We start from the raw sequence: 26,304 nt of genomic DNA, 5'->3' as shown, positions 1-26,304 counted from the left end.
CTCCACAGTCTGCGCTCACAAACATGTAGATTTCATGTACATTGTATGCAAATACAAGAATCTCAAAATCCATTAGGACTGATCAGGTGTGTTTTTTTAATTTTTAGCCACTTTCTTATTTTTTAAAACAAGTTTGAAAGGTTTCCTCATGACTAGGAATTCCTTAGGACTTAAATGACTAAATTAACTTTGTTTTAATAAAATAATTAAAAAATAATCTAAATAATAATAATAAAAAAGCTTAAAATTACGTTGTGACCTGAGCATTTATTTTTAATATTTAACATATACTATTTCATTGAAATATGCATTATTGCATTATTATTAATGCATTATTAAGCCAAAAATGTCTAGAACCACTGCCGTAGTTTATTACAAAGTCATAGTAACCACAGGGGAAAACTATGAATGCATGGCTGTTAGTGTCAGAGACACATACACAGTAACATAGTGAAAACATAGTACCAAGGTGCTTTTGGGTAGTCTAGACCTACTTATAAAAATGTATTATAGTTCCTGACGCTGTAAACAAAGCTCCAACAGTAGATTATTGTTACTCTGAAAGATTTAATGCAAATATCCACCAACATGGCATAGCTTCTATGCTTTACATATTTTTTTTAATGTGGTAAGCCCATAATAAAATTCCATAAAGATTTGGTCAGAACAGATGCTGTATTACTGAACAATTTTAATAACAAAATGTACAGAAATGGATCAGTCTGGTACATTTGAGTTCATTTTAGTCCGTTTTATTTATGATGCAAAGACATTTGACAGGATATGAACAGCTTATCCACAAAACCGCTGTGGAGCAGTGTTTACCAAAAGCAAAAAAAGATTACAGGTGCGTGAGTACAGCAGCAGCCATTGCTTTTAGCTTTTCATTGCCATTTTAGTTGGCCAAAGGGACAGAAAACTGAAAAGCAAAACAGGGATGGTACAGATTAAACATACAAAATATTTGTCCATACATTGTCAATTCTAGTAAAAGGTTACTCGCTTATGGCAGGCTATATCCTAGCTTACAACATTTTCTTTCTAAAACTGTACATTTTCTTCTTTTAATATTGAGAAGACAAACAAAAAAGTTAACCTGATTTCAGGTTTAGAAAAACTATTAAAGAAAAAGTCTATGAAACATGGAAGACTGTCTACCTATCATCGTTGGTAGCTTATAAGAAAGATCTGTGTCCAATCATTTCTGTGAATATGTACCAAAGCCTGCAATATTTGCAACAACTCAGTGATACAATTTAGATATAGCCACTTAACCTACTCCAAATTAACAGACAAAGCAACAGGAAATGTGCTGTTGAAGCGCTAGAGAACTGATTTAATCATTTATCAACCCATATGCTGCTTGGTCATGGTGCTAAAGCTGTAGCAGTGGGCTTCGGTGGCGTCTAAAAGCCTGTCCACCTGGACAGATCGCATCCGCTGTCTCACCACAGAGAGGACTGGTAGTTGAAGCGAATCTTCAGCAGGTATTTTAGGTTAACTTGAGCAATATCATACACAATGTACCTGGAGGAAAGTCAGAGTCAAGGGAAACAGTGAAAGATAGAGAATATGTAATTGTCTAAATATATTTGAGATATATATTGACCTACAACAAGAGATAAACAAGAGCAAGAAGGAAAATGAATTATGGAGAAAACAAAAGGATACTCGTTGTAGAGCAGACTTGTGTCTTCAATATTTGTGTTGATGCCTTTGCCCAGAGGAACATCCACTCCGTTCAGAGATACGGTAGCTCTCGGGTCTGGAGCAGTTCTTCCCAAACCTTCAAACAGAAGACGCATGTTAAAAACGTGTCTATCAGAAGCATACTTCTAGACTTCTTGAGTTTTGGACATTTTAAACAGCAGCTTAACTTTAAATAAAAAAAATATCTATTTGAAGAGAACTGAACTGAGCTCAGCTGGATGATGACATAACTGAATCAACAACGGACTGTTTTCTATTGTCCTCTTGCAACATCAGCACACATTTTTCCTGTTTGACACTGTAAAGCTCCTTTGACGTAATCTGTATTGTATAAAGCGCTATATAAATAAAGATAATAAAGACTTGACTTGAATGTAGAGCCATCTTACCTTTTACACTGTGTTTACCCTTTGGTACCTTTGTAATGTGTGAGGCTTTCTTCAATTCATGCCTTTAGAGTAGAACAAAAATCACAATCAGATCTTTAGAGCAGAAAACAATGAATAATAAAAGGGCACACCATACTTAGCCTTCCTAATTTCCAATCGTTGACATACACTACTGCTCAAAGTTTTGGGGTCAGTACAGTTTTTTTTTAAAGAAAATACTTTTATTGAATGAGAATGCATTAAATAGATCAAAGTAATAGTAAAGACATTTACAATGTTAAAATATTAAACTTATTTCATAACGTGTAGCTTTTTAAATAAATGCTGTTCTTTTTGGTTTCCACCAAATCAGCATAATAGAATGATTTCTGAAGGAAATTCTGGAAACACAGAAAATTATAGAGAAAGATACAGAAAATTCAGCTTTGCCATCACAATAATAAATTACATTTTACAATGATAAAATAGAAAACAGTTCTTTTAAATTGTAATAATATTTTTAAAAATGACTGTTTTTAATGTATTTTGATTACATAAATGCAGCATTGGTGAGCATAAGAGACATCTTTAAAAATAAAAATTTAACTGACCCCAAAAATTTGTACTCTAGCATGTTAACTTACAACTAGGACAAAAAGAGCATCTCTTACATGTTTCCAAGGGCAACCTCTCCTAACATAATGAGGCCAACAGGATCAGCCTGGGATGTGTGGCAGTAGTTTGCACTCTTCGACACCATGTCAGCAAAGTAAACACCTTTGCCAAACATGTAACCTGTCTGTATTAAAAATCACATAAACAGAACACATATGATTAGAGTACAGTAGTATTGCAACATTCTAAATATTCCAACATTCTAAATGTTCGGCACTGCTGCATCTTTAAATAAAACAAGTTTTGCAAAACCAGCAGCTTGTTTAGAATAATTTACATTCACAAAACATCTTTATTTTCATTCACTCAGACATGTCATTAAAAGGGTAGAAAATAATAATTCATGTTTTAGGCTGGTGAGTTTAAAGATGTTCATATTTTAAATTGGGGAGTTTGAGTTTTGAGTTCTGAAACCTCTTATATGTGCAAATAAAGAACATTTTGATTCTCCATGTCAAGAAACTGCTCTAATACAGTTAATTTTTATTTTTCTTTACAATAAAAAGGCTTTTGCATTCTCATTTTTTTCAGAGAGAAGCAGCCAACAGCAATGGAGTATGCAGAAACTTACCACTGGAGCTTCAGGAGGAGCGATACGCAGACCCTGAGACAGGATACCTGCGTAGTTGGTGGCGCGGGAGCCGTGCCACAACAGCTGCCGGTTGTGTAATTCTTTGAAAGGACGGAAACGCTGGGACTCACCCTCCCTGTCAATCTTAAAGATCTAACAATACAAAAACGCAGTAGTCAGAGATAAAACTTGTTATTTTACAGCTATAGCGTACTCTATTCATATACGAAGCAATATTTAATGCACTAGTGAACTCTGTAAAGACTGAAAATTCAAAAGTTTATTAAAAAAAAAAAAGTTCACATACAGCAGGCTTTATAGAGTTAACCTCACCTCCTCCACATCCAGTGTATAGGTGTTGTGAGTAGCAGCGTGTGTGTTCTTCACATATTGGTGGATAAGCTGAGCCTCACTTGATGACTTGTCGACCACCTAGAAACCAAAAAATCAGTATCAATCACTACAACATGACCACATCATGGTAGTGAAGTATAGCTCTTCCAGTGAAACACATTTTACCTCAATTTTGGTGTTGAGTTTCTCATAGTTAATGTCAATGGGATCTTTCTTATTGTCATCCACTCCTCCCCGTAGCAGGCTGTAGGCCACCTCAATGTCCAACAGGTTGTCCAGCATCTGCACCTTTTGCTATAATGGATATGCAACAGGATTGAGTACAACCACCACACTGTTGCCGGACAATCTTTAGATGGTTTCCCAAGTCGTACCTGTATGTAATCCATGTTATTCAACAGTGGTGGTTTCTTCATGCCGAAGTCGTGAGGTATCAGTGTGTAGAAGCGATTGGACAGATCTAAGATCTGTGCTTCTGCAGCGCTATCTGCTACAGCCTACAGAAATGAATGAAAGCAAAAATGAAGTTAGGATAAAGGAGACAGAAATAGGAAGAACCAGACTTTTAACACACTGGTTGAGATCCAGCTCTCAGAACCAACCTGTTGGACCTCACTCAGGAGGGAATAAGCACTCTGGATCTGTCTCTTACTCAGTTTTCCTAAAGGCATCTTCTGCAAGTCGATCTGTAGGAGAAATTACACAAGTTATCCTCACATATACGACCACAACAAATATAGACAGTTTTAGTGCCATTTCACCATCTTCTTTCCAAAAAAAAAAAAAGAGAGGAGGAAGTGAACACACCTCAAACTCAACCATGGCTTTCTTCATGCTCTCCACATCAAAGATCATTCGGATAAGGTCTTGGATGGGTTTGTCCAGCTTGGATTTAGCACCTGCGCTCGCAGTTAACTTCTTCACAGCCTCCTCGTCCTGGATAAATATATGCAGAAAGCTCCATAACGGTTTTAATTAAACTATAAACAACTTGTTTAATACTTTAACACTATGTTTACATTATAGGCTCTCTATCAAGGGAGGCCAGGACTCATTCGTGAGCCTCAGCACATTTCCAAAGTGAGATTATTTATGGTCTTTGACAGTAAGGGCCTTTCTGACAGCCTCTAATTCATGTTAACGAATGTATGCACAATTCTAGCAATGCTTTTTAAAAATCACACTCTTACATATCCAATAGTGCTTTGGCTAGATGTTGTTCCAGTTCTTACCTGTCCATAGTCAATCTCTAGAGGATAAAACTTATTGGGATATTTTGTGAAGTTGCTGGAGGCCCAGGCATTCCCAGTCTTTTCCTCATACACGCTGCAGAAATTGTCCATAGCAGAGTTCTTATCGTAAAACTTGTCTAGTTTGTTTCCCCCAATGGTGGTGCCGACTCGACCCCATGACCTGAACACCCAGTATCTGAAAAAGCAACACAAGCATGCTCAAGACGAGAGGCCCTGTGTGTCAAATAATTATAAGGCATTACTCATATAACAATTGAACTTAAAAAGTAGTTTACAGTAATTTGTACCCTATATTCACACTTTTATAAGAGAAATACATCACGAGAAACATTTGCAACTAATGCACATCCATTTGAAGGTTTTGAACTAGGCACTGGTTAAAAATGCTGCTTGTAAAGTACTTACTATTACACCTAAGAAACCTGTATATACAGTATGAAATTATTATGGATTGCTTATGTTGTGCAATTAAATAGGCTGTCTAATGATGAACAAGTAAAATGATATGTGTGTGAAAGGAATCCAAATGAATCACAAAAATGGGTTAGGCTCACTGTTTCTTAACATCATCCTCCAGCAGCTGTAGTTTGTAGTATGAGTTTGTCCCTCTGACGATGTCCACAAGACCCAGTGTGGCACTGTAAATCTTCCCATTCTGATCCAGTACATGAGCACAGCTTTCCAGACCTGAGCAATCAAATCATGATTAAGGCATTGCACAAACAATATATATACAGTGCCCTCCAAAAGTATTGGGACAGTAAGGCCAATTCCTTTATTTTTGCTGTAGACTGTAAACATTTGGGTTTGACATCAAAAGATGAATATGAGATGAGAGATTAACATTTCAGCTTTTATTTACAGGTATTTTCATCTGGATCTGATACACAACTTAGAAGATAGCACCTTTTGTTGGAACCCACCCATTTTTCATGTTACCAAAAGTATTGGAACATGTGACTGACAGGTGTGTTTTGTTGCACTGGTGTGATTGTGTAATTGATTATTCAAACAATAAATAGCACTGAATGTCTGTGCTCAGTTTCAGATCCGTGCAGACTGCATTTATAGTTAGTTAGACGTGTAACCAACATGAAAACCAGAGAGGTGTCTGGGTAAAAAACGAGCCATTGTGAAGCTGAGAGATGAAGAAAAATCAATCAAACCATTGCACAAACACTGGCAATAGCAAGTACAACCATTCAGAATCTCCTGAGGAAGAAAGAAACCACTGGTGTACTAAGTAACACCTCAAACGGGTAGATCAAGGAAAACATCTGCAGTTGATGACAGAAACATTGTGACGGCTGTAAAGAAAGACCCTACAACAACTGTTAGTGACATCAGCAACAACCTCCAGAGGGCAGGAGTGAAGGTATCACAATCTACTGTTCGCAGAAGACTTCATGATCACAAGTACAGAGGCTACACCAGAAGATGAAAACCACTCATTAGCAAGAAGAATAGGAGACGAGCCTCTGGGACAAGGTCTTATGGACTGATTTTATGGACCAAAGTGATGGAAAGGCTAAAGTTTGGAGAAAGAAAGGATCTGCTCATGATCCCAAACATACAAGCTCACCTGAAACACAGTGTACACAGGTGTACATTATAGTACACATTACACAAGTAATGTAATGGCTTGGGCTTTCATCGCTTCTTCTGGGACAGGCTCATTAATGTTCATTAATGATGTAACACATGATGGCAGCAGCAAAATTAACTCTACAGAAATATTTTGTCTGACAATTTACAGAAAGATGCAACCAAACTGATTGGGAGATCCTTCATCATGCAGTAAGATAATGACCCAAAACATAGTGCCAAAACAACAAAGGAGTTCATCAGGGGCAAGAAGTGGAAGGTTTTAGACTGGCCAAGTCAATGTCCACACTTAAACCCTGTAGGGTATGCATTTTACCTGCTAAAGAAGAGACTGAAGGGAGTAACCCCCCAAAACTGAAAGAGGCTGCGGTGAAAGCCTGGAAAAGCATCACAAAAGAAGAATGCAAAAGTTTGGTGATGTCAATGGGTCACAGGCTTGATGCAGTTATTGAAAGCAAAGGATTTGCAACTAAATATGAAGTCTTTTTCACTTTAATCTATGTTAATTCGATCTGTTCCAATAATTTTTGGTAACATGAAAAATGGGTGGGTTCAAACAAAAGGTGCTATCTTCTAAGTTGTGTATCAGATCCAGATGAAAATACCTGTAAATAAAAGCTGAAATGTTAATCTCTCATCTCATATTCATCTTTTGATGTCAAACCCAAATGTTTTCAGTCTACAGCAAAAATAAAGGAATTGGCCTTACTGTTCCAATACTTTTGGAGGGCACTGTATATATATAAAACATATCCAGATATAAGATTAACTCTCATCTCAAAGTGTAATGGAAAAACAGACTCAGTCTCACCTGATTCCGGATCAACTGCTGCCCCTCCTTTCACTGTCAGTTTCATTTTCTTTGATTTGCTTCCACCTGCCGGAGTAAGAAATCAGCATTATTATCAGCAAGAGTGTATAACACTGTCTTTTAAGATTTCCAAATTACAAATCATGTTAATGCATTATAGAAATGGAATTTGAAAATGCTTCTAACAATCCTAGAACAAAACTACAACAACTTTGAATAAAAAACATCTTATTTCTTTAAAACAGTGGATTATATACACACACAAAATATATTTTAAGTTTATTAAATATTTATATATAACATACAATAAATAATATGTGTTATATAAATAAATGTTATTATATACTTCATTATTTTTTTTAAATAATACATACATAAATATGCTATTATAATTTTAATCATATTACAGCCTAACATGTTTTACCCAAACAAATCCTGCTCAAAATCACTTCCAGATTTTGTTTCACGGTCAGCGGAACCTAAATAACTAAAATTTAATCTGGTGCATGTGCATACAGGAGTTACATTTTTTAATCTTTCTTTATAAGAAGTTTTAATGGAAAATTAAAATGCATCTTTCTAACCTTCTTCCTCTTTGACTCTGCCAGCACTCTTTGAGGAATGAGCGCCAGTGGATTTAGAGGCCGGGGCTGCAGCCTGGGACTCAACTTTAACTTCAGCACCCCAGGGAGAGATGGCGTGCAGGGAGATGAGCTCCTGGAGGGCCTTGCCAGACTCCTTGATGTCAGTGAGGAAGTCCTCTGCCACCACACGCACACCTGCGTCCATCACCTCCTCCATCTTCTTACTCATTTTTTCAATCTCCTCTGAGACACAAAAGGAACAGAGCAAGTTATTAATGAATTTCGAAGCGACACACGCCAACAAATAAACAAGTTGGCGACAAACCAGAAGGGACAAATTTATTAGTCGGCGAGTACAAACAAAACACCTAGTTAACACACACACACCTTGTTTTGTATCATACCGAGCATAACTTATTTTAGTCAGTCAGCATTCTGTCTACTTTGACAGCAAGGCAACTCACAAGGGTTTGGAAAAGAGTTACAGAACATCACTCACTCTTGCTGCTGAGGCAGAGAGCAGCTTTGTTGGCAGAGCCTGTGATTTTTCCACCCAGTTCTTCCACTGCATTTTTCAGCTCATCTTTGTTCTTACGAAGCTTTCCCACAGCAAGCAGCTTCAATCCAGTCAGAGGCTTATCTAGATTGAGAAAAACAAACTTTACACTCATAAAAATTGAAAGAGCCTAATATAATAGTATCCGCTTAACTTGCTTTCCATATCAATTTTTAAGAGAATTAAAAAATTCTGGTTTCCATCAAAATATTTTAATATGAATTTTGGGACATAACAAATTCAGAATGTATACATCAAGACACAAATAAAAATGTGTCTCTGTCTGAATGTTGTGTCTCTAAAGTGAAAGTAATTTACTACAATGAATAAAAAGCCAACGTAGCCTCCCCAGTGTCTACAACCTACATTTTATAAGTAAATAAAATCAAATAAAATTGCCATTATTGTTTTTGTTGTTATACTAAAGATAAACTTTAAATAATGAATATGAAATTTGTTAATTAGAATATATCTGAAATACAATATATTATATATTGGAAACCTGAAAATGAGAAATGCTGCTTTAGCAACTAATAATAATATCACCAAAATTAAACTAAAAAAAAAAAAAAGATTTCATAAACTAAAATTAAAATGTATATAAAAGTAAGTAATATTGGATGCAACAGGTCTACAATTTTGTTTCTGGTGTCCTTCGACAGCTCTTTGTTCTTGGCCATAGTGGAGTTTGGAGTGTGACTGTTTGAGGTTGTGGACAAGTGTCTTTTATACTGATAACGAGTTCAAACGGGTGCCATTAATACAGGTAACGAGTGGAGGACAGAGGAGCCTCTTAAAGAAGAAGTTGCAGGTCTGTGAGAGCCAGAAATCTTGCTTGTTTGTAGGTGACCAAATACTTATTTTACCGAGGAATTTACCAATTAATTCATTAAAAATCGGTAAATGGGTAACTGCTGTTCAAAAAACTTAAAATGACTGACCACTAAATAAACCTGAGCATTCCTCAAGGTTTCTGTGAGTCACTGACCTGCAGGCACCTCAGTGAGGTTATTACTGGCGGCAGTAGACGCGCTCGGGGCAGCTGAGGTCACAGTAGCAGGAGCAGACGAGGGGGTGGGGGCTGCAGGAGGGGCATCTTTGGGAAAGACACGGTCCTGCCGTTGAAACTTAAACTTCTTCAAGAATGGAATCTCACTGAACTCCTGAGGAAGAATAACATTTGCAGGACATGTTAGGTGCTGAAATTCACCTGCATGAACATGCAACTATCACAGATCTACAGCACTTACCTTAGGAGTGACCCAGTCTTTGCGATCAGGCATCTGAGTCTTGAACACACATTTGGTCCATGCAGAGATGTCTCCAGTACAGTAGTATGCATCGCCCTTAAATACAAGCTGCCCTTTGCAAGTCTCACAAGGCTTCAAGGACCCAAACGCCATGCAATCTGAAAGGCGGTCTATGATCTGTCAATTAAACAGCCATAAATAGTTTCATTAGAGAAATGATACACAGAGTCATAAATTAAAATAATAATATCAAAGATTCTCTTTGGTATCTGACTTTTGATGCTACTATTGAAATTGCTAGTCAGATAGTGAGCTTGAGGTCAAATCAGGACATCAATTCAGCTTTTCTGTATTGCACACTTACATTTGACTCCCCAGAGGGAACTTCCTGATTGTTGGCAATAAGCAGTTCCTTCATGTCATTGATGGAGCAGAATTTCTTCATCTTGTCCTTAATTCCCCAGATCAGCTGGCTTTGCTCCTGGAATACATTGAGAACCAGACAAAAGCATTTTCAGACTGATATACTTACTAATTTACAGAATAATCTAAGAGCAATTAGTTAAATGTTGGGAGAAAACACTTTTTCTACAGACAACACAACTAATGTAATAAAATTCTTAGATCTGTTTTGGTAACAGAAAAATAACACTTAATGCAAATAATAAAATTTATATATAAAAAACAATAATACCATATAATCATTTTAAGATGATAAATGCTAAATGATGGAATATAATAAAATAGTAAAGATAATAAAGCTAAAATGGAAAAGCGTGCTTCAAAATCTCTATAACATTATATTGGTGCTAATTAATTTGTTACTAGGTAAAAATAATCCACAATAATCCATCTTTATGATATCAGAAACAACTCATACCTTCAGTTTCAGCTCCAGTTTTTCATCTTCTTTCTTCTGTTTCTTGGAGACTCCTCCATCTACATCATCTATCTTTCTCTTCCTGAGAATTATTATAATTTTTTTCAAACAAAGACAACCAAACGCATGAGCATAAAACACTTTATGAAAACACAATGCATTGCATTTATATCCTAAGGACATTACTTAAATACGCTTTATAAAAAACTGATTATTTCAATTCAAATTTTTCTCTTAATTGTAAAAGTTCAGCTGTGACATTGAATTGTTATTTCTTCTGTATCATGTTGCTAAATTGTATAACTTACCCAGGCAAATAATAACCTACACAGCATTGTTATTGTTAACAAAAGCTATTACAAATCTCTTTACATTTATTCATATAAAGCTTGAATAAAATAAAATAAAAGTATATTAAGATGAAAACCTAAAAATATTAAATAGAAATACTTGGCAAAAAAAAAAAATCTAATTAGAAAGATAAAAAAAATAAAATAAAATAAAACTAAATTCAAATTCAAATGAAAACCACATGATAAAATGCTAACTAATATTAAAAAACTGTAAATACTGTTTTTAAAATTATATAAATTAAATAAATAACAGTTGTGTCCGTATTTGTAAGTAGTCATGTAATAAGCAGTTTACATGTATAGTTATCATCATATAAACCCTTTCAGAGTGATCAGGTGTACATAGATGTACAATTGCATTATGTACACCAGCATTATAAACTTGAAAAAAAACAAAAAACAAACCCTGATCCATGATCTCATCACCTGATGGTGAAAACCTTTCCACCTCGTGGATTTGAGTTAATCCTACAGAGAGAATCTGGTCACCCATGAGTGTGTGTTTTAACCCAGAGGCTCTTCTATCAGTGGACCTCATTAGAAGATTAACAGTCTCCTGAGTCACAGTCATGTCTGGACAGGATCCTCTATCCGGCAGCCATCATAATGCCGATCATTAATTAATCACCTCATGACAGGCACTTAAACTGATCTCAACATCACTGCAGTGCCTATTTCCCCTCCAGAATGTAATTAACATCCATTTGGGTGACAATAATGGACACCGGAGATCAAATCGATGACCCAGAGAGGGAAAAACACAAACAAGACCATTCTTCCCATTAGAATGAAAGGCTTATAAAAGCCCTTATCATAGCTGCGGGTGAAAAGCGACACGGGGAGAGAGAAAATAAATGAAGTGGCGTCTTTTGCTCATGGACGCAAGAACTTCTCCAAGTAGATCCAAAGTAGTCAAATGCATTGGCAGAACATAGGCAAACAACATCAAGCGACGAGTGGCATCTCAAAAATATACGAAACAAACGACAGAGACTTGGTAGGTACATTAATATTTACTTTTTATATAGATGTTTCATAATTTAAACTATTTATTTCTTTGATATACTTAGATGTATATTTGTTTAGATTAATACTTTTAAACATTAACACTTTTATTCAGCAAGGATGCTTTAAATTGACATATTAAGACATTTTTACCATTTCAAAAGATTGTATTTGACTCTTGAAAAAATGTGTTTCCACAAAAATATTAAGCTGCACTGTTTGCAAAATTGATAACAATAAGAAATCAGCATATCAGAATGATTTTAAAATATATTAAAATGAAAGTTATTTTAAATGGTACATTAATGCTGCATATTATAACAATTTCAATAAAAACAGAATTATATTAATACCATTATTGTTACTTATATTAATGTAAACTGACGTATTAATTTTGGAAATTGAAGTAATAAACAGATTCTATGCTTTTAACTAATGTTCTTTTATTTTTTGTTTACTTTAACATTGGAAGACATTATTTCAGACAGTGAAAATTAAAGGCATATTAGAAGTGAACAGACAAATCATTTTAACGTAAAGCTTAATACCTGATTTTCAATCCTCATTTTTCTTTCTTTTTTGCTTTTATGTTTATAGGTCAAAATGACTCAGCCTATTGCCAACTTCACATTCCTGCCGACTCTCCTCTACACAAACACGACTTTCATGAATGTCACCTCTTATGAAAATACCACCTTTTTGCAGTTTGCCACATCCACCATGTCGACACTTACGCAAGGTAAACTAACCCAAGCCACCACCACAACCACTACTACTACAACCTCTACTTCTACTACAACAACAGCAGCGCCAAGCATCCTAGCATCTATAAACCTGCCTTACATGATAGCCGAGCTTGTCATAGCCCTTCTCTCCACTGTGGGTAACCTGCTAGTTTGTGCTGCAGTTGGACTAAACAGGAAGCTCCAAACAGTTACTAACTACTTTCTGGTGTCATTAGCGGTGGCGGATATCTGCGTGGGTTCACTGGCGATCCCTTGCGCCATCATGACAGACCTGGGCATTCCACGGCACAATCTGTATCTGTGTTTGCTAATGTTATCTGTACTGATCATGTTAACCCAGAGCTCCATTTTTAGCCTGCTGGCGATCGCCATTGAGCGTTACATTGCCATCTTCATGCCCTTCCAGTACCACCGACTCATGACAGCTCGCAACGCAGTGCTGGTCTTGTGTTTTACTTGGACGCTGGCCTTCCTGATTGGTCTGGTGCCGCTGATGGGTTGGCACAAGCCTCCGCCCGAGTCTGGCTACTGTTTCTTCGTCTTCGTGGTGGACATGACCTACATGGTCTACTTCAACTTCTTCGCCTGCGTTCTGACCCCACTTGTGGTGATGTTCCTCATCTATGCGCAGATCTTCGTCACGGTCAAACGTCAGATGAGGAGGATCGCGGCAGAGCGAGGCGGCGCGGCCATCACGGAGGGAACAGCAAAGATGAAGAAAGAGATGAAGATGGCCACTTCGCTCTTCCTGGTCCTCTTCCTTTTCACGACCTGCTGGATTCCGCTACATATCATCAACTGCTTCCTGTTGCTGTGTCCGTCATGTCCTGTGCCTCTACCGCTGTTACTAACGGCTATCATTCTCTCCCATGCAAACTCGGCTGTTAACCCTTTCCTCTACGCCTACAAGATGAAAACCTTCAGAAATGCGTTCAAGGCCATCTTCATGTGCTGCAGGGGCATCAGTGATGGGGATGAACAGCATGACAATGGAGGAGGCAATAACATTCAAAGATCCTGAACAATAATACTTAGTCTAGTCCCAAAGATAAAACTGAAAAGAATCTTAATGGGATTGAAAACATAATTCTAAGATGGTTTAATGTGCAAAACCAGACCTGTATTTTGTAAGTGCTTTATATTTCTGAAAAACATTCTTTAATTTGAGAGAGAAAATACTATTTTTAATTACGATTTGAGACTATGGATGCAGGATTTGGGGGGAAAAATATCTAATTGTGATTTTTCTGATAAAAATTACAAAAAAAAAAAAAAAAAACTCCAGGTTTGCTGTGCTTGTTGGTGGGCCTGCACTATTTTTTGAATTAAACCGCAGCCTTTACGATTTGATAATCTCACTTATTGTGAAGTCATATTGCGGTTTTCTACAATATGACTTCACAATAAGTGACCCCGCTTGTGGTGATGTTCCTCATCTATGCGCAGATCTTCGTCACGGTCAAACGTCAGATGAGGAGGATCGCGGCAGAGCGAGGCGGCGCGGAAGTGGGGCAGTCGTGGCCTAGTGGATAGAGAGTTGGACTTGTAACCCGAAGGTTGTGGGTTCGAGTCTCAGGTCCGGCAGGGATTGTAGGTGGGGGGAGTGAATGTCCAGCGCTCTCTCCACCCTCAATACCACGACTGAGGTGAGACCCTTGAGCAAGGCACCGAACCCCCAACTGCTCCCCGGGCGCCGCAGCGTTGGCTGCCCACTGATCCGGGTGTATGTTCGCTACTGAGTGTACACTTGGATGGGTTAAATGCAGGTTATATTCTGTATAATTGTGTATGTGACAAATAAAAACAATTTTTTTTTTTTTACTTGTGATAGACTTCTGTAGATAACAATACTTTGCTCATGTTTTGAAACGTATGACGGATCCCTGCTAAATCTTTCAAGCAGAAATTGCTACACAAACCTGTCCATTTTAAATAAATGTTTATACTGACTTTTTTGGTAAGTCTAAATAAAGAAGCAAAAAGCATCCTAAAGCGGTGCTTATATAGTTTGATGCATGACAGCAACCTAAACAAGAAATCAAAAGCTCACCCTTCATTCTTCACAGCAGAAAGCCTTTTCTTCAGCTCCTCTTTGTCTTCATCTCGTAGAGCTGCGAAACCTTTGAGCTGGGCGGCACTGTACTCTGGTTTAAACAATAGCTCCTCGCGGCGGCTCACAAAGCAGCCAGTGTGGTACCAGCGATCTATTAGACCAAGCTGAGGTTTCTCTGGGTCCAATGTCTTCTTTGACACACGTATGTGGTCCTGAACACCAGCAGGGAAGAACAGATTAACTTCTTGTGTTCAAAAAGCATAATTTCTTTAACAAAAGGTAATGAAATATGTACCTTTTCGATTTTTTGATCACACCCCTTGCAGGTGCTTCTGTTGGATTTGGCGTACTCCACTGCAAAGTCATTCCGTGTCTTCTCCCCTTTAGCTGCTCCCTTCTGCTCTCCTTTCCCTGCAAAGCAATGAGGATTAATGAATTAATTTAAGACTTAGTGACTTAACTGCTTTGCAGCCCATATGGCAAACTCAGCAAAGCAAAATCAGTGATTAGGTCAAAAGGAATATAAACAAATCACCTCCGGTAGCACCTCCGCTCTCAATGGCTTTCTTCACTTTTTCCTGGTCGCCCCAGCGGAGGTCAGTAAACCCAGATATGTCAGAGGGTGACTGTACTTCAGCCCGGAGCCAAAAGCAGGAAAAATGGTGCCAGTGAGGCACTTTGCCATCAAACATGGGAGACTGTGAAAGACAGACAGGTGCCAGATGAGTAAAATCCAACTAGATAAAAAAACATTAAACTAAATATGGCACAAAAAGTATGTAACAATGAATGAAAAGCCTGCAAAGTGAAACTGAAAGCACGCAAAAACACAACTGCAGTCAGAAAAATTGTCATTTGATCCTATTATAGCTGAGAATATACAGTAAAACAGATTACGGCTTCACTTATTTTGTGTATTTTAAAGCACTCTTGCGTGTCAATGGTGCTACAGTAGTCTTTCACGACCAAATGTAAACATTGAGTTATAAGTAATAAGTCAGTGTGCATAGAATTCTAATTAAAAATAGATTAAATTTGGCCACTTTAAACACATTGTTTATATTGTATTATTAATGCATTGCAATAACACAGCTTTGTTATTTTTTTGTTCCTACAAAACAGCATCTTTTTACATTTATTTCTTGCTCATGTTGCCCAAAGCATCACTAAATGCCAGAATAAACATATGGCCATAGGAAATCACTGCTGATTCCTTTCATCCCATGACTGCAAACCATTTAAACTCCTCCTGGGCCTGAGGCACTTTCATTCATTCGTGTAACTTATATGCAATCGCATTGATTATACATTCAAGAGCATAAATGCAAAACCAAATGCATTTCCAAAAATACATGTTATTCTATCAGTATCACTGAATCAAAGTTGTACATAATTCCTCACCTGCACCATAATAGCCATTCTTAGCGTGTCTTTAGCAATGTTTTCTTTGCAGTTCTTGCAAGAGGCGCGTCCACTTTTCGCGTATTCAGCTTTGAAGAGTTTGTCATCCTGTGAATCAGCCATTTCTCCGTTTATAAATTTGAAAAACACAAGTTTGCAATCTTATTGTGGTCAGAAAGGCCAACAACTACAATGCAACAGCCCGCGTGCAGAATACCAGCCCAAACTAATCGAGTCTACATTCCTCTAGAATAGAGAATATGCGCAGGCGGAGTTAATCGAACTCAGAGCTACGTGTCTAAAGAGAGTTATTTTATAAACTTAACACTTGTACGTCCACATTGGTAAGAAAAAGAGGCGGTATGTTTTTAATTATAACTTTAATAACTTATCACTTCTAAACTTAATCACATGTTCACCTGAGCACAACTGGATTTCTAGCATAAAGAAAAGAACAGACAAAAGGCAGATACATTCATTTATTTTCATTCATTCATTTTAATATATGCAAATTGTTTCATTATACAAATGCATAGTACTAGAAGAAAGAATACCATGGTGTAATCACGGTACATGACAATGAAATATAAAACAATTGCTGCAAAAGACTACTAAATCAGTTAATCTTTGTGGGTTTTAAGTATGACATGTTATGTTTTCAATAAAATACTCTGATTATTAATAAGTGTGTTTAAAGGTGGTAGATATTTTGGTAGATAAAACAGTATAGTTCAGTCCAAAGGCAACATAAAATGGCTGTTACACATGCATTTTTACATTGTAATGGCATTAAAATGTATATTAATATAAATGAAAATCAGAAAAAGTAAAGATTATTATTTTACTATATTATAAAACTATATTTTACCCTTAAAAACAAATATTATAGATATTAAAAAATTTAAAATTTTCTGAATCTTCTTTATTAATCCTATGAGATACAAAAGACGTTTAGACATCATAGAACTCACAAAGTAAGAGTTTGTGCACAGTTTGCATCTATGGTGCATGTGAGGTATTTTTATGCTATCATGGCATGGGTGAGGAAAAATTCTTGTAAACTGTATTTTTCACATGATTATCTGAACATGGCTGTAGTAAAGTAAAATATATATATGCAAATTTCAAAGCATGTAGTGTATCAAGAACCTTACTAAATGTGTGGCCCAAGTGAAGTTTATGAAAATACAGTATTTATGAAATCGGTACAAAAATAGTCATTATTCTACTTGTTTTCTCACTTGTTTTAAGTCCACATAAGGATTTTATAAGATATTTGAGGTATCCTTTTGAAGATGAAGGCAGTGTTTCAACTGAGTGTCCATTAAGTTATGGTAAATACTGGTTTGGTGTTTCATATCATAATTTGAAGTTGTTAAAGTTGTTGTTTGGCAGAGTGAAAGCTCCATTGGTACCTCTCTGTTTCTCTCTGTGAATGGCTTGTAAAAGGCCAAAGACCACTGTGGCGAGAGTGGTCCTCCCACTCCGTCCGTTCTTTCCTCTGTCTGCAATCCCATTGCTTGCCAGCTGCCGCCTTTTGGTGCTGATGAAGTATGTTCGGACATGCCCCTCTCTCTCACTGACACCCTTTATGTATATCTCACCACGCAACTCTAGCACAAATCCCCAGTCCGCTAGAATATTACGTGTGGCCTCAGGGACCTGAATCTTTCCACTGACCCCAGTACTGTCCATTCGACTTGCCAAATTCACTGTCATGCCCCAGATATCATACTGAGGTTTGGTGGCACCGATGACTCCAGCAACAACAGGACCGTGGGCAATTCCTATGAGGTACATTGAAGTTACACATATATACTCATTGTTATTGCCATAAATTACAGGTAACTGTATAGACTTCCTAATCAGAGTAGCTGACATATTTAAGGAGATGGAAAAAATTAATTATTTTACAATAAAAGTGTTTAGTGAACAGGGTCTGTCAAGATCCAAAACGGCAAGTCTTTCAAAGGCATTCAATGCTATGGGACTGAAATTGAAGTTGGTATTTGCTAAAAATCTTGCTGAACGTGATAAGAAACAAAAAAGGGTTTAAGAAACATAGGTACACAGTCTTCTCACTCTGTCGTGCGACCCATCTTTTGTGGAAATGTATTGTGACCGACACCTATAGGTGCACAACACAACAACAGTACAAAATCTTTACTTCTATTTACAGCCTCGTTCACATCACATTGAATATGACATATACTCTGAGGTATATCCATTGACCCATTACCAACGCGGAGCTGGAAATTGTTTGAGGAATGTTTTTTGTTGATCTCTTTCAGGGTTTCTTGCATAGCCAGAGCGAACAGAACCAACTCACTGAGATGATGCCAGTCATTTACAACACGAGACTGTCAGGATAAAACAGAACAATGTTGGTGCATAGACAGTTTATAGGAAATTCCAAATGTATATAATCAATGAAGTAGGCTAATCAAATGAATGAGGGGGCTGTGTTTTGTTTTTTAGCATGGTTTACCTGTATATCAGGTGATAGACCAGACGCTGCCATGTAGCAACTCCCAATGGTTTTGATTTTCTCAATGTCCAAAAAATATGTCTCCTCCAACAGCTTTTAAAGAGAGAACCAAAAACCATGATGGCTTTATAAGAGAAAAACAACAGCAAAAAATACAACCTTTTATCAAAGTCCTACCTCATCAAAGTCTGCAATGATCTCATTGAGCAGTCTGAGACACTCAACTCCCTCGTGGTTGATCTCCTTCTGCTCGTAGTATTCATTAAAGCCAGCGATGGAGGCAAACATTACTCCCACCTCATCATAGGACTGAGAATACAGCTCCTGGACAAAGACAATATGAGAAGTTTGGGCCTTTATTTGGTCCTTTTAGTTATTAGTGGTACATCATTATTACCATAGCTTAAAGGTCTAGAGATCTAAATGATACCTTAAAGGGTTACTCGACTCCAAAATGAAAATTTTGTCATTAATCACTTGTCGTTCCAAACCCGTAAAAGCTTTGTTCATCTTCAGAACACAATTTAAGGTATTTTGGATGAAAACCAGGAGGCTTGTGACTGTCCCATTGACTGCCAAGTAATTAACACTGTCAAGGCCCAGAAAAGTATGAAAGACATTGTCAAAATAGTCCATCTGCCATCAGTGGTTCAATCTGAATGTTATGAAGCGACGAGAATACTTTTTGTATGCAAAAAAAAACAAAAATAAAACTTTATTCAACAATTCGCCTCCACCCTCCCGCAATTTTGGAGAGTATCCACTGAATGCGAACTGCGTATTCTGTTCTGTGTCAGCCGCACCACATGGATACGTTTTCATTTTTTGGGGGGAGTAACCCTTTAAATTGCTATGGAAGTTAATGATACCTTAAAGGGGTCATCGGATGCCCATTTTCCACAAGTTGATTCTTTAGGGTCTTAATGAAAACTATAACATACTTTGGATAAAATTTCTCAATGGTTGTGTAAAAAGCACCCCTTTTTAACCTGTCAAAATCAGCTTTGTTTTCAGCAAGCCATTCTAGTCCATGTTGCTCTGCTCACCCCACCCCTCTCTTCCATGGGGTGATGAGCAGACTGTAAACTTCAGCCACGAAACTTGCTAACTAGCATATATTATCAGAATCAGAATGAGCTTTATTGGCCAAGTATGTTTACACATACGAGGAATTTGTTATAGTGATAGAAGCTCCACAGTGCAACAGAGAGACAGCAACAGGACAGGACACAGATAATAAAATAATAATATACAAATAGGCAATGTACAAAACAGTAAAAACACAATTATATGTGTACAGGTCTGATATGTGCAAATTTGAAATAAAAATAAATAAATAAATAAAAAACTAGGAAAGGCGATTTGCAAAGATTCATAAAAACATATTCACGTCTTCTGTAGATGAAGCTGGATCATGAATGATTCGCGCGAACATAAACGCATTTAGGCAGATCGGGATCATCGCATTCCTTTCAAAAACGAAAGTCACTTTAATCCACTGCGTCTTCAGCGGCTCAGATATCGGGAGTAAATAACGACTGCTTTGTTCATTATTACATCCAACAACAAAACACCTCAATCGCTTAATCGGAGACATTCTTGTCTTCCCCTGCACTGGAGTCAACACAATGGCGCACAGCTCTCAGTTCTAAACACCTTTAAACTGTGTTAAGGCATGATATTTCTCATCTAAGCTATCAGACTTTCTCTCTTTATCACCTGGCGGATTATAAGACCACCCCAGCATCATGGGAGCAATTTTTAGAAGGGCAAGCACCACTCACATTTTGACTCATAATTAAAATTGTCACTGATAGTGGCTAACATATGATTCTGATGTACCTGATCATTTCTGTTCCTTTCTAGGAAGTGACGAGCAACGTGTGCAGGCAGGATGTTATGCAGCAGACACTCATTGTGTTCTCTCAGATCTCTCATCTCCTGCACTTCCTGCTGAGCTTGCAAACGCCACAGGAAGTCTAGCCGTGTTGTTGCTTCCCACTGAATCAGGGAATAAGCAAGACCCACAGAATAAGGATGTATATTCCATTTTTTGTACATTTTCCCATTCCTTGTCAGTTATATGCTATAGAGAATGCAGTGCTTCAGGGCAATGTGTTGTCAAAACTGAACACTCATACCTGTCGACCATTGTAGAACACAGCTATGACAAACATTGCCATCAACAGAATTGAGACTCCCTTTCTTCTGAGGTATTGAGACCTTGTAAGTATAAAATGCAAATAAATTTTAACCATATGAACGTATTTTAAAGGCATTTTTAAAGAGAGTACGTTAGAGACCTAGCATAGACACTCACCTGCCTGACTGTTCCTGCTCTGGATGATGTACATACAGCATGTGGAAGGACACTTCAGTGAAGTAAGTATAGATCATCACCACCAACAACAGAATAGCCAACTTTAAGAGAGAGCTCAGCCTCAGGAAAACAGCACAGGTCACCATAGAAACCACCCCACTTAGAACGAAGAACTGCATGCATAGATATAATAGACATGAAATGCAACAACAGATAGATGGTGTCTTCACAACAGAACTGTTTAGACAGAAGTCACACCTCTGGATACGTGCAGGCAGTAAGTGGCTTCTGGCTGGTTTCACTGGTGCTTATTTCTCTTGACGGAGTAGAGTTACACCACATCTGGATAAATCACAAAATGAAGAATTACAATGAATGCCAAATGGTGCTTGAATCAGCAACCTTACAGATACTAGTCCTGAACTTTATCCACTATGCCACACCACCCAAAATAACTACGTGTATTATATTTGGGTATGCATGCTATAGAGGCAAACTGATGACATTTAAACTGGTAGATCAAAAAACATAAACTTTTATGGCCTCAGTGTTCCAAGTTGCACAAAAAAATTCTTACAAGTCTCACCATGTCAAACAGAGTCATGCCAAAGTTAATGGCTATAGCTGTGACAGTGAGAAGGTTCCGCATACTGTTGTTTTCATGGATCCAGCAGCAGAACTGCTGAAGGACACTGGGCGAATGTTTAAACTCTTCAGCCAAGACCATTATAAGCAATAAGAGATATCCCAGCAAGAACAGACAGAACTGCAGTGCTGTCCAGTAATGCAACCTGTAGGTAAGACAATGAAGAAAAAAAGGGAATGGAGGGGCAGTTAATCATATCTAATCTCAATGGTTTGTAAAAGTAAGAGAAATACAATCTTTTTCAGGTGCTGAACATCGATTGATTAGACTCTTTACCTGGGTACAGGAATGAGGGCTTGGACAGCCATGAGAAGAAGAAACATGATGAAGGAGCATACTAGATTGGTCTTAAACATCTCATCCCTTACCTGAGAGAACTGCATGAAGCAAAATATAAAGTCAGAAACTTCATATGTTTTGATAAACTGAATTGCTAAACAGTTTACATGATCTGACAGTCTACCTGAAGCAATGTTGTAGTCGAGAACAGTGTTGGGGAAAGTTACTTTTAAAAGTAATGCATTACAATATTGAGTTGCTCCCTAAAAAGTAACTAATTGCATTACTTAGTTACTTTTTATGGAAAGTAAGGCGTTACGTTACTTTTTCTCATTTGGGCTGGGCTTGGTTGCATGTTTTTAACATAAAAAAAGTTATATTTTTGGCAAATGTAAAAGCCTTTTCACACCAAAAGTGAAATGAATAAGCCTCAGGCTGAAGGAAATTTAAATTCAATTATTAACATATTTAATTTTTGCAGGTTTGCGTCATATTCTGAGTTTGCATTTCCCTGTTTTTATTCATTTCGAGGTATACTAAATCTGTTTTTGTGCAAGTGAGATGAATAAATGCAAGTTGACATTTAATCTAGAACTAAGTGTCATGTTCACACAGTGCACACAACGGCTCTGCACAGTGATAGGAGAGCTGTTAGTCAAGACATGGTAAACAAAGTAACTGGCGTTTACTTATTTGAAAAAGAAACTCATACTAGTTACTTGTAATGTGTTACCTGGGTAACACTGGTCGAGACTAACTCATTCATGTCCAAGTCAAGACCAGAAGAGGGTCAAGTCCACATGCTCCTGCGTCCATGACAAGACCTAGTATCAAGACCAAGATAATGTTTTTATGGTCTTTGATCTTGTCTTGGACTCAGGAGCATGTGTACTCGGTCTTGACTTCTGTCCTCTTTTAGCCTTAGCCTTAACTCAGACCCGAATGAGTTGGTCGCGACTGCAACACTGATCCGAACAGTAAATATGGCAAGTGCAACCAATTGTAAATACCCCTTTTTTTAAGTTTGACATTTAACCTTAACAGCTAATCAACTGTTTCCACATTACAGACAGGTCACATCCTGCCCCTTATACCTTCTCCTCAATGTGTGTATCTTTAAACACCAACGTGGCTGAAGTGATGTGCTCCTGACGCATGCGCTCACTGCTGCGAAGATCGATAGCATGCTCTATCCGTTTGTTGATCTCCTTGGATGTAGATCTGCACACTGAGGATGTAGGAAGTTGTGTGTAAGAGCCATGGGAGAAGGAGGCTAAGATCTGTAAGATTAAAGTTCACCAGAGATGTAGAAAAAATTGTAAATCATCATCAATGTATATCTTTCTTCTACTGACATAGAGCCAGATATTAAATTAATGATATTGCTAAATAGAACCTCTTTGTTCCAGGGGCGGTGGTTTTGAAGAGTTTTTAAATGATCTGCTTCCATTTCTTCTAGATCCTCCTCCTTGTGGCAGATAAGGAAAGTGTCAATTTTGTGTTTTCGTAGGAACTCATTGCGTTCATATCCACACCCGTCCTCCGTTTGGTAGCTTCCATCCAGGCAGTCCAAAGTAGCACGTGAAATGTGGATGCGTCTGTTGACAATGTAGACAATCAAAAGAGAATGTTGTACACAATTGCAGTTCTTTGTAAAAGCCAAGTCAAACAGTTCAAGCATTGTTAACTAGTTTGTTTAAAGTATTAGAGCAGTTTGAGGCAATGTAACATTGGGATGTGTTTATGTGATGTTTACTTGTGGTAAATCTTGTTTATGACGTTTTAGTCACTCACCCAGGGATCCCCCCTGCTTCCAGCATGTTGGCAATGCCTACATCCCAAGACCACACATCAAACTGCCATTTTTGTAGACCCAGAACCCCACAAAGAACAGAGCCAGAGTGGATCCCAATTCGCATGTCCATGTCAAAGTTCAGTTGTTTCCTTACAGATCTAAGAATAGATAACAATTCTTGATGACTTGCTGTACAAATAAGTTCAGAAGGATAGTAAACGAATATTAATTTAAGTACAAAAATATATGTGTAACCATTAATTCAGTTTTCCAGAATTAGGCAACCAACATGAAGTTCAGTTTATCTAGCACTCCAGTTGTTCATGACATGCACAATCTTCTAAAGCACACAATATTTGTATGTTAATACCCTGAACTCTTTTGGTTAAACAGGGAATATAGGAATGGGACTGTGCTGTACCGAATGGTGCTGATCATAGCTAGTCCCATCTCCACACAGCAGCGGGCATGAGCTCGCTGAGGCTCTGGTACCCCAGATACACAATAGTAACAGTCCCCTAAGATTTTTATTCTCAAGCAGTCATATTCCTAAAAATACAAACATTGGAATCATCAGTTGAACAAGATTTAGGTGAGTTTTAAAATTTAATTTGGTGTTTGTCAATGATTTTAAATGATAAAGTTCTATTGGAAGCACTAACTTCAAAAAATCATATAAAATGAATGCTTACCTCAGCTAGACGGTCGAAACGTCCAAAGAGCTCATTAAGTAAGCACACTAACTCCTGAGCAGACATGATCATGGATAACAGTGTGAAGCCCTTTAAATCAGCAAAGAGGATACTGGGAAGGAGAGATAATGGGTGTAGAAATGATGAGAAATAACAGTAAGAATTGAGCAATATTTTTCATTACAAGCGAAACTGCTAACAATATTCAGTGTAAAGGCTTATATTTTTAACAGTTTTTCTAATCTAAACCAATCAGTCATGAATTGCATCTTTCCATGAGTATCAAAACTGCATATTTCCAATGGCATTAAGGTTTTGCTTTTGAAAACCAAATGATCTCACCTAGAAAATACTATCACTGAAACATTCCTTGTTAGAAGCTATGAGATACCTGACATCTTTGTACTGATGGATATATATTTTATGAAATTGCTGTGAGTCAAGATCATCATCCATAGAAGTCATATCGGCAATCATCTCCAAGGCAACAAAACGGGGCAGGATCGAAAGCACCAAACGCTCCTGAGGAGGACACAAAAGCTGACCTCAGGTATTTTCATTAAACCAAGTTTACACATACGAGATATGTTCTTACAATCGTTTATTAACACTAATTTGTTAATGGACAAAGGATACTGGAATCTCAGCACAACATGTAGACTTCAAGTCCTTTTACCTGTCTCTGGTTTTCTGTTTCTAGTTTCATGCGGCCTTCAATGCAGCGGCGTGTCTCAAGAAAGGCTTGTCTTTGGGACCGGTCAGTCAGGTAATGAATGAACAGACCTGCCACATTCATGCTTGTGTATAGTAAAGCCTTGGCGATAATCTAAAGAAAAACCAAGAGGGCCATTGAGAACCAATCTCTTACAAAGGAAAGGGAAAGGAAATGGATGTGACTGAGAGAACTAGACTGACAGATAATTTGCTTGATAAGCCAAGGAACTCATACATCCATCACCATATAATTAGTCACTGACCCATCCATATATCTATCATCCATCCACCCATCCATCTCTACCTTTCTTAGCAGTCCCACTTCGCTGATGTGACGTATTGTCTCTGCAGTGAGGTGAAGTATGGAGGTGAGTGTGCCAGCTCCGATAGCCCAGAGCAGTGGCAGTGGCAATAGAGTGTATGTGGCAAACAGGGTGAAAAGTACATACCAGGACTGGTCTCTTTCCAACCCATATGCCAGCCCACCCAACACCTGAGTAGTCTGTGACAGCCAGCTAGCCATACCAGCGTAATGCAACCATCTTGGGGAATGTGAGCGTTTACAGGTGAGTACCAAAACACACAGGGCAATTGCACAAGCCATGAAAAACGCCGTAAACCAGCCCAGCAGTATGTCCGAACCATCTGGCACCAGGGCCAGGTAGTGCAAAAGCAGGTGCAGTTTGGCAGCTGCATCAATAATGTTTGTCACAACTAATGAGGTTCTTCTAGTATGTGAGGAATGGCGCTGGTAGAGTTTCTCAAGGTCTTTGGATTTGAAGATGTGTCTCAATGTTGGCACATACACCCCGTGAATGATGTGGCCCCAGTGCACAAAAAAGTCAGCATCACTGACATAGTCCACAGATGTTCCAGTTTGAGTACTGGATGAACTGCTACGTTCCCCAAAAAAGGATGGATGAACTCTGGCAACTGAGGAACGCCGTTTAGTCATACCCCGTGATGCTTTGCTGCGTATCTGTCGGTTGATTTCCTCGATATAGGCATCAGTGACATGAATTTTCCGGGCTGGCTCAACGCCAAACTGCTGGCTCAGCCCCCGTTGGCTGATGATGTGTTTCACAGCGTTTTGCCACAGCAGTTGTTTGCGCCGCAAGCCTGGCGACAGTGGAGTGGGTATACAAGATGGTGGCTGCATCTTGTGGATGTCAGTCGTGTCGCTGAATGTTACCAT

The 26,304-nt window shown here is 37.9% G+C and overlaps 3 protein-coding genes across 3 annotated transcripts; 1 reads left to right on the top strand and 2 right to left on the bottom strand.

Annotated features, from left to right (window-relative positions):
* Positions 1-348: 348 nt before the first annotated feature.
* On the bottom strand, positions 349-16,404 carry LOC306880491 (poly [ADP-ribose] polymerase 1-like). Its single transcript, XM_079434032.1, has 23 exons — positions 16,176-16,404; positions 15,310-15,472; positions 15,070-15,185; positions 14,772-14,986; positions 10,618-10,699; positions 10,102-10,218; positions 9,738-9,914; positions 9,476-9,650; positions 8,431-8,571; positions 7,932-8,174; positions 7,348-7,413; positions 5,486-5,618; positions 4,911-5,106; positions 4,486-4,614; positions 4,281-4,364; positions 4,053-4,175; positions 3,844-3,972; positions 3,658-3,756; positions 3,325-3,477; positions 2,750-2,877; positions 2,100-2,161; positions 1,672-1,786; positions 349-1,527 (listed from the first exon to the last, which is right to left on the bottom strand). The coding sequence occupies exons 1-23, from the start codon at positions 16,296-16,298 to the stop codon at positions 1,446-1,448; spliced, it is 3,051 nt and encodes a 1,016-aa protein (XP_079290158.1). The 5' UTR covers positions 16,299-16,404; the 3' UTR covers positions 349-1,445.
* Positions 12,575-14,216, top strand: LOC306880493 (adenosine receptor A1-like). Its single transcript, XM_079434035.1, has one exon. It carries the CDS (start codon positions 12,579-12,581, stop codon positions 13,740-13,742), a length of 1,164 nt encoding a protein of 387 aa, XP_079290161.1. The 5' UTR covers positions 12,575-12,578; the 3' UTR covers positions 13,743-14,216.
* A 1,130-nt stretch (positions 16,405-17,534) lies between the features above and the next one.
* Positions 17,535-26,304, bottom strand: LOC306880295 (adenylate cyclase type 8-like; the record flags this gene model as incomplete). The annotated part of the gene is made up of 18 exons (XM_079433749.1): positions 17,535-17,962; positions 18,415-18,535; positions 18,664-18,756; positions 18,841-18,987; positions 20,506-20,664; positions 20,805-20,886; positions 20,984-21,156; positions 21,242-21,325; positions 21,570-21,774; positions 21,906-22,006; positions 23,003-23,188; positions 23,305-23,506; positions 23,703-23,861; positions 24,125-24,252; positions 24,396-24,507; positions 24,787-24,917; positions 25,072-25,221; positions 25,414-26,304. 18 exons carry the CDS (start codon positions 26,302-26,304, stop codon positions 17,535-17,537), a joined length of 3,552 nt encoding a protein of 1,183 aa, XP_079289875.1.

The sequence above is a fragment of the Barbus barbus genome, assembly GCF_936440315.1.
Source record: "Barbus barbus genome assembly, chromosome: 14".
NCBI classification, from domain to species: domain Eukaryota; kingdom Metazoa; phylum Chordata; class Actinopteri; order Cypriniformes; family Cyprinidae; genus Barbus; species Barbus barbus.
This window is presented reverse-complemented; position numbering and strand designations above follow the sequence as displayed.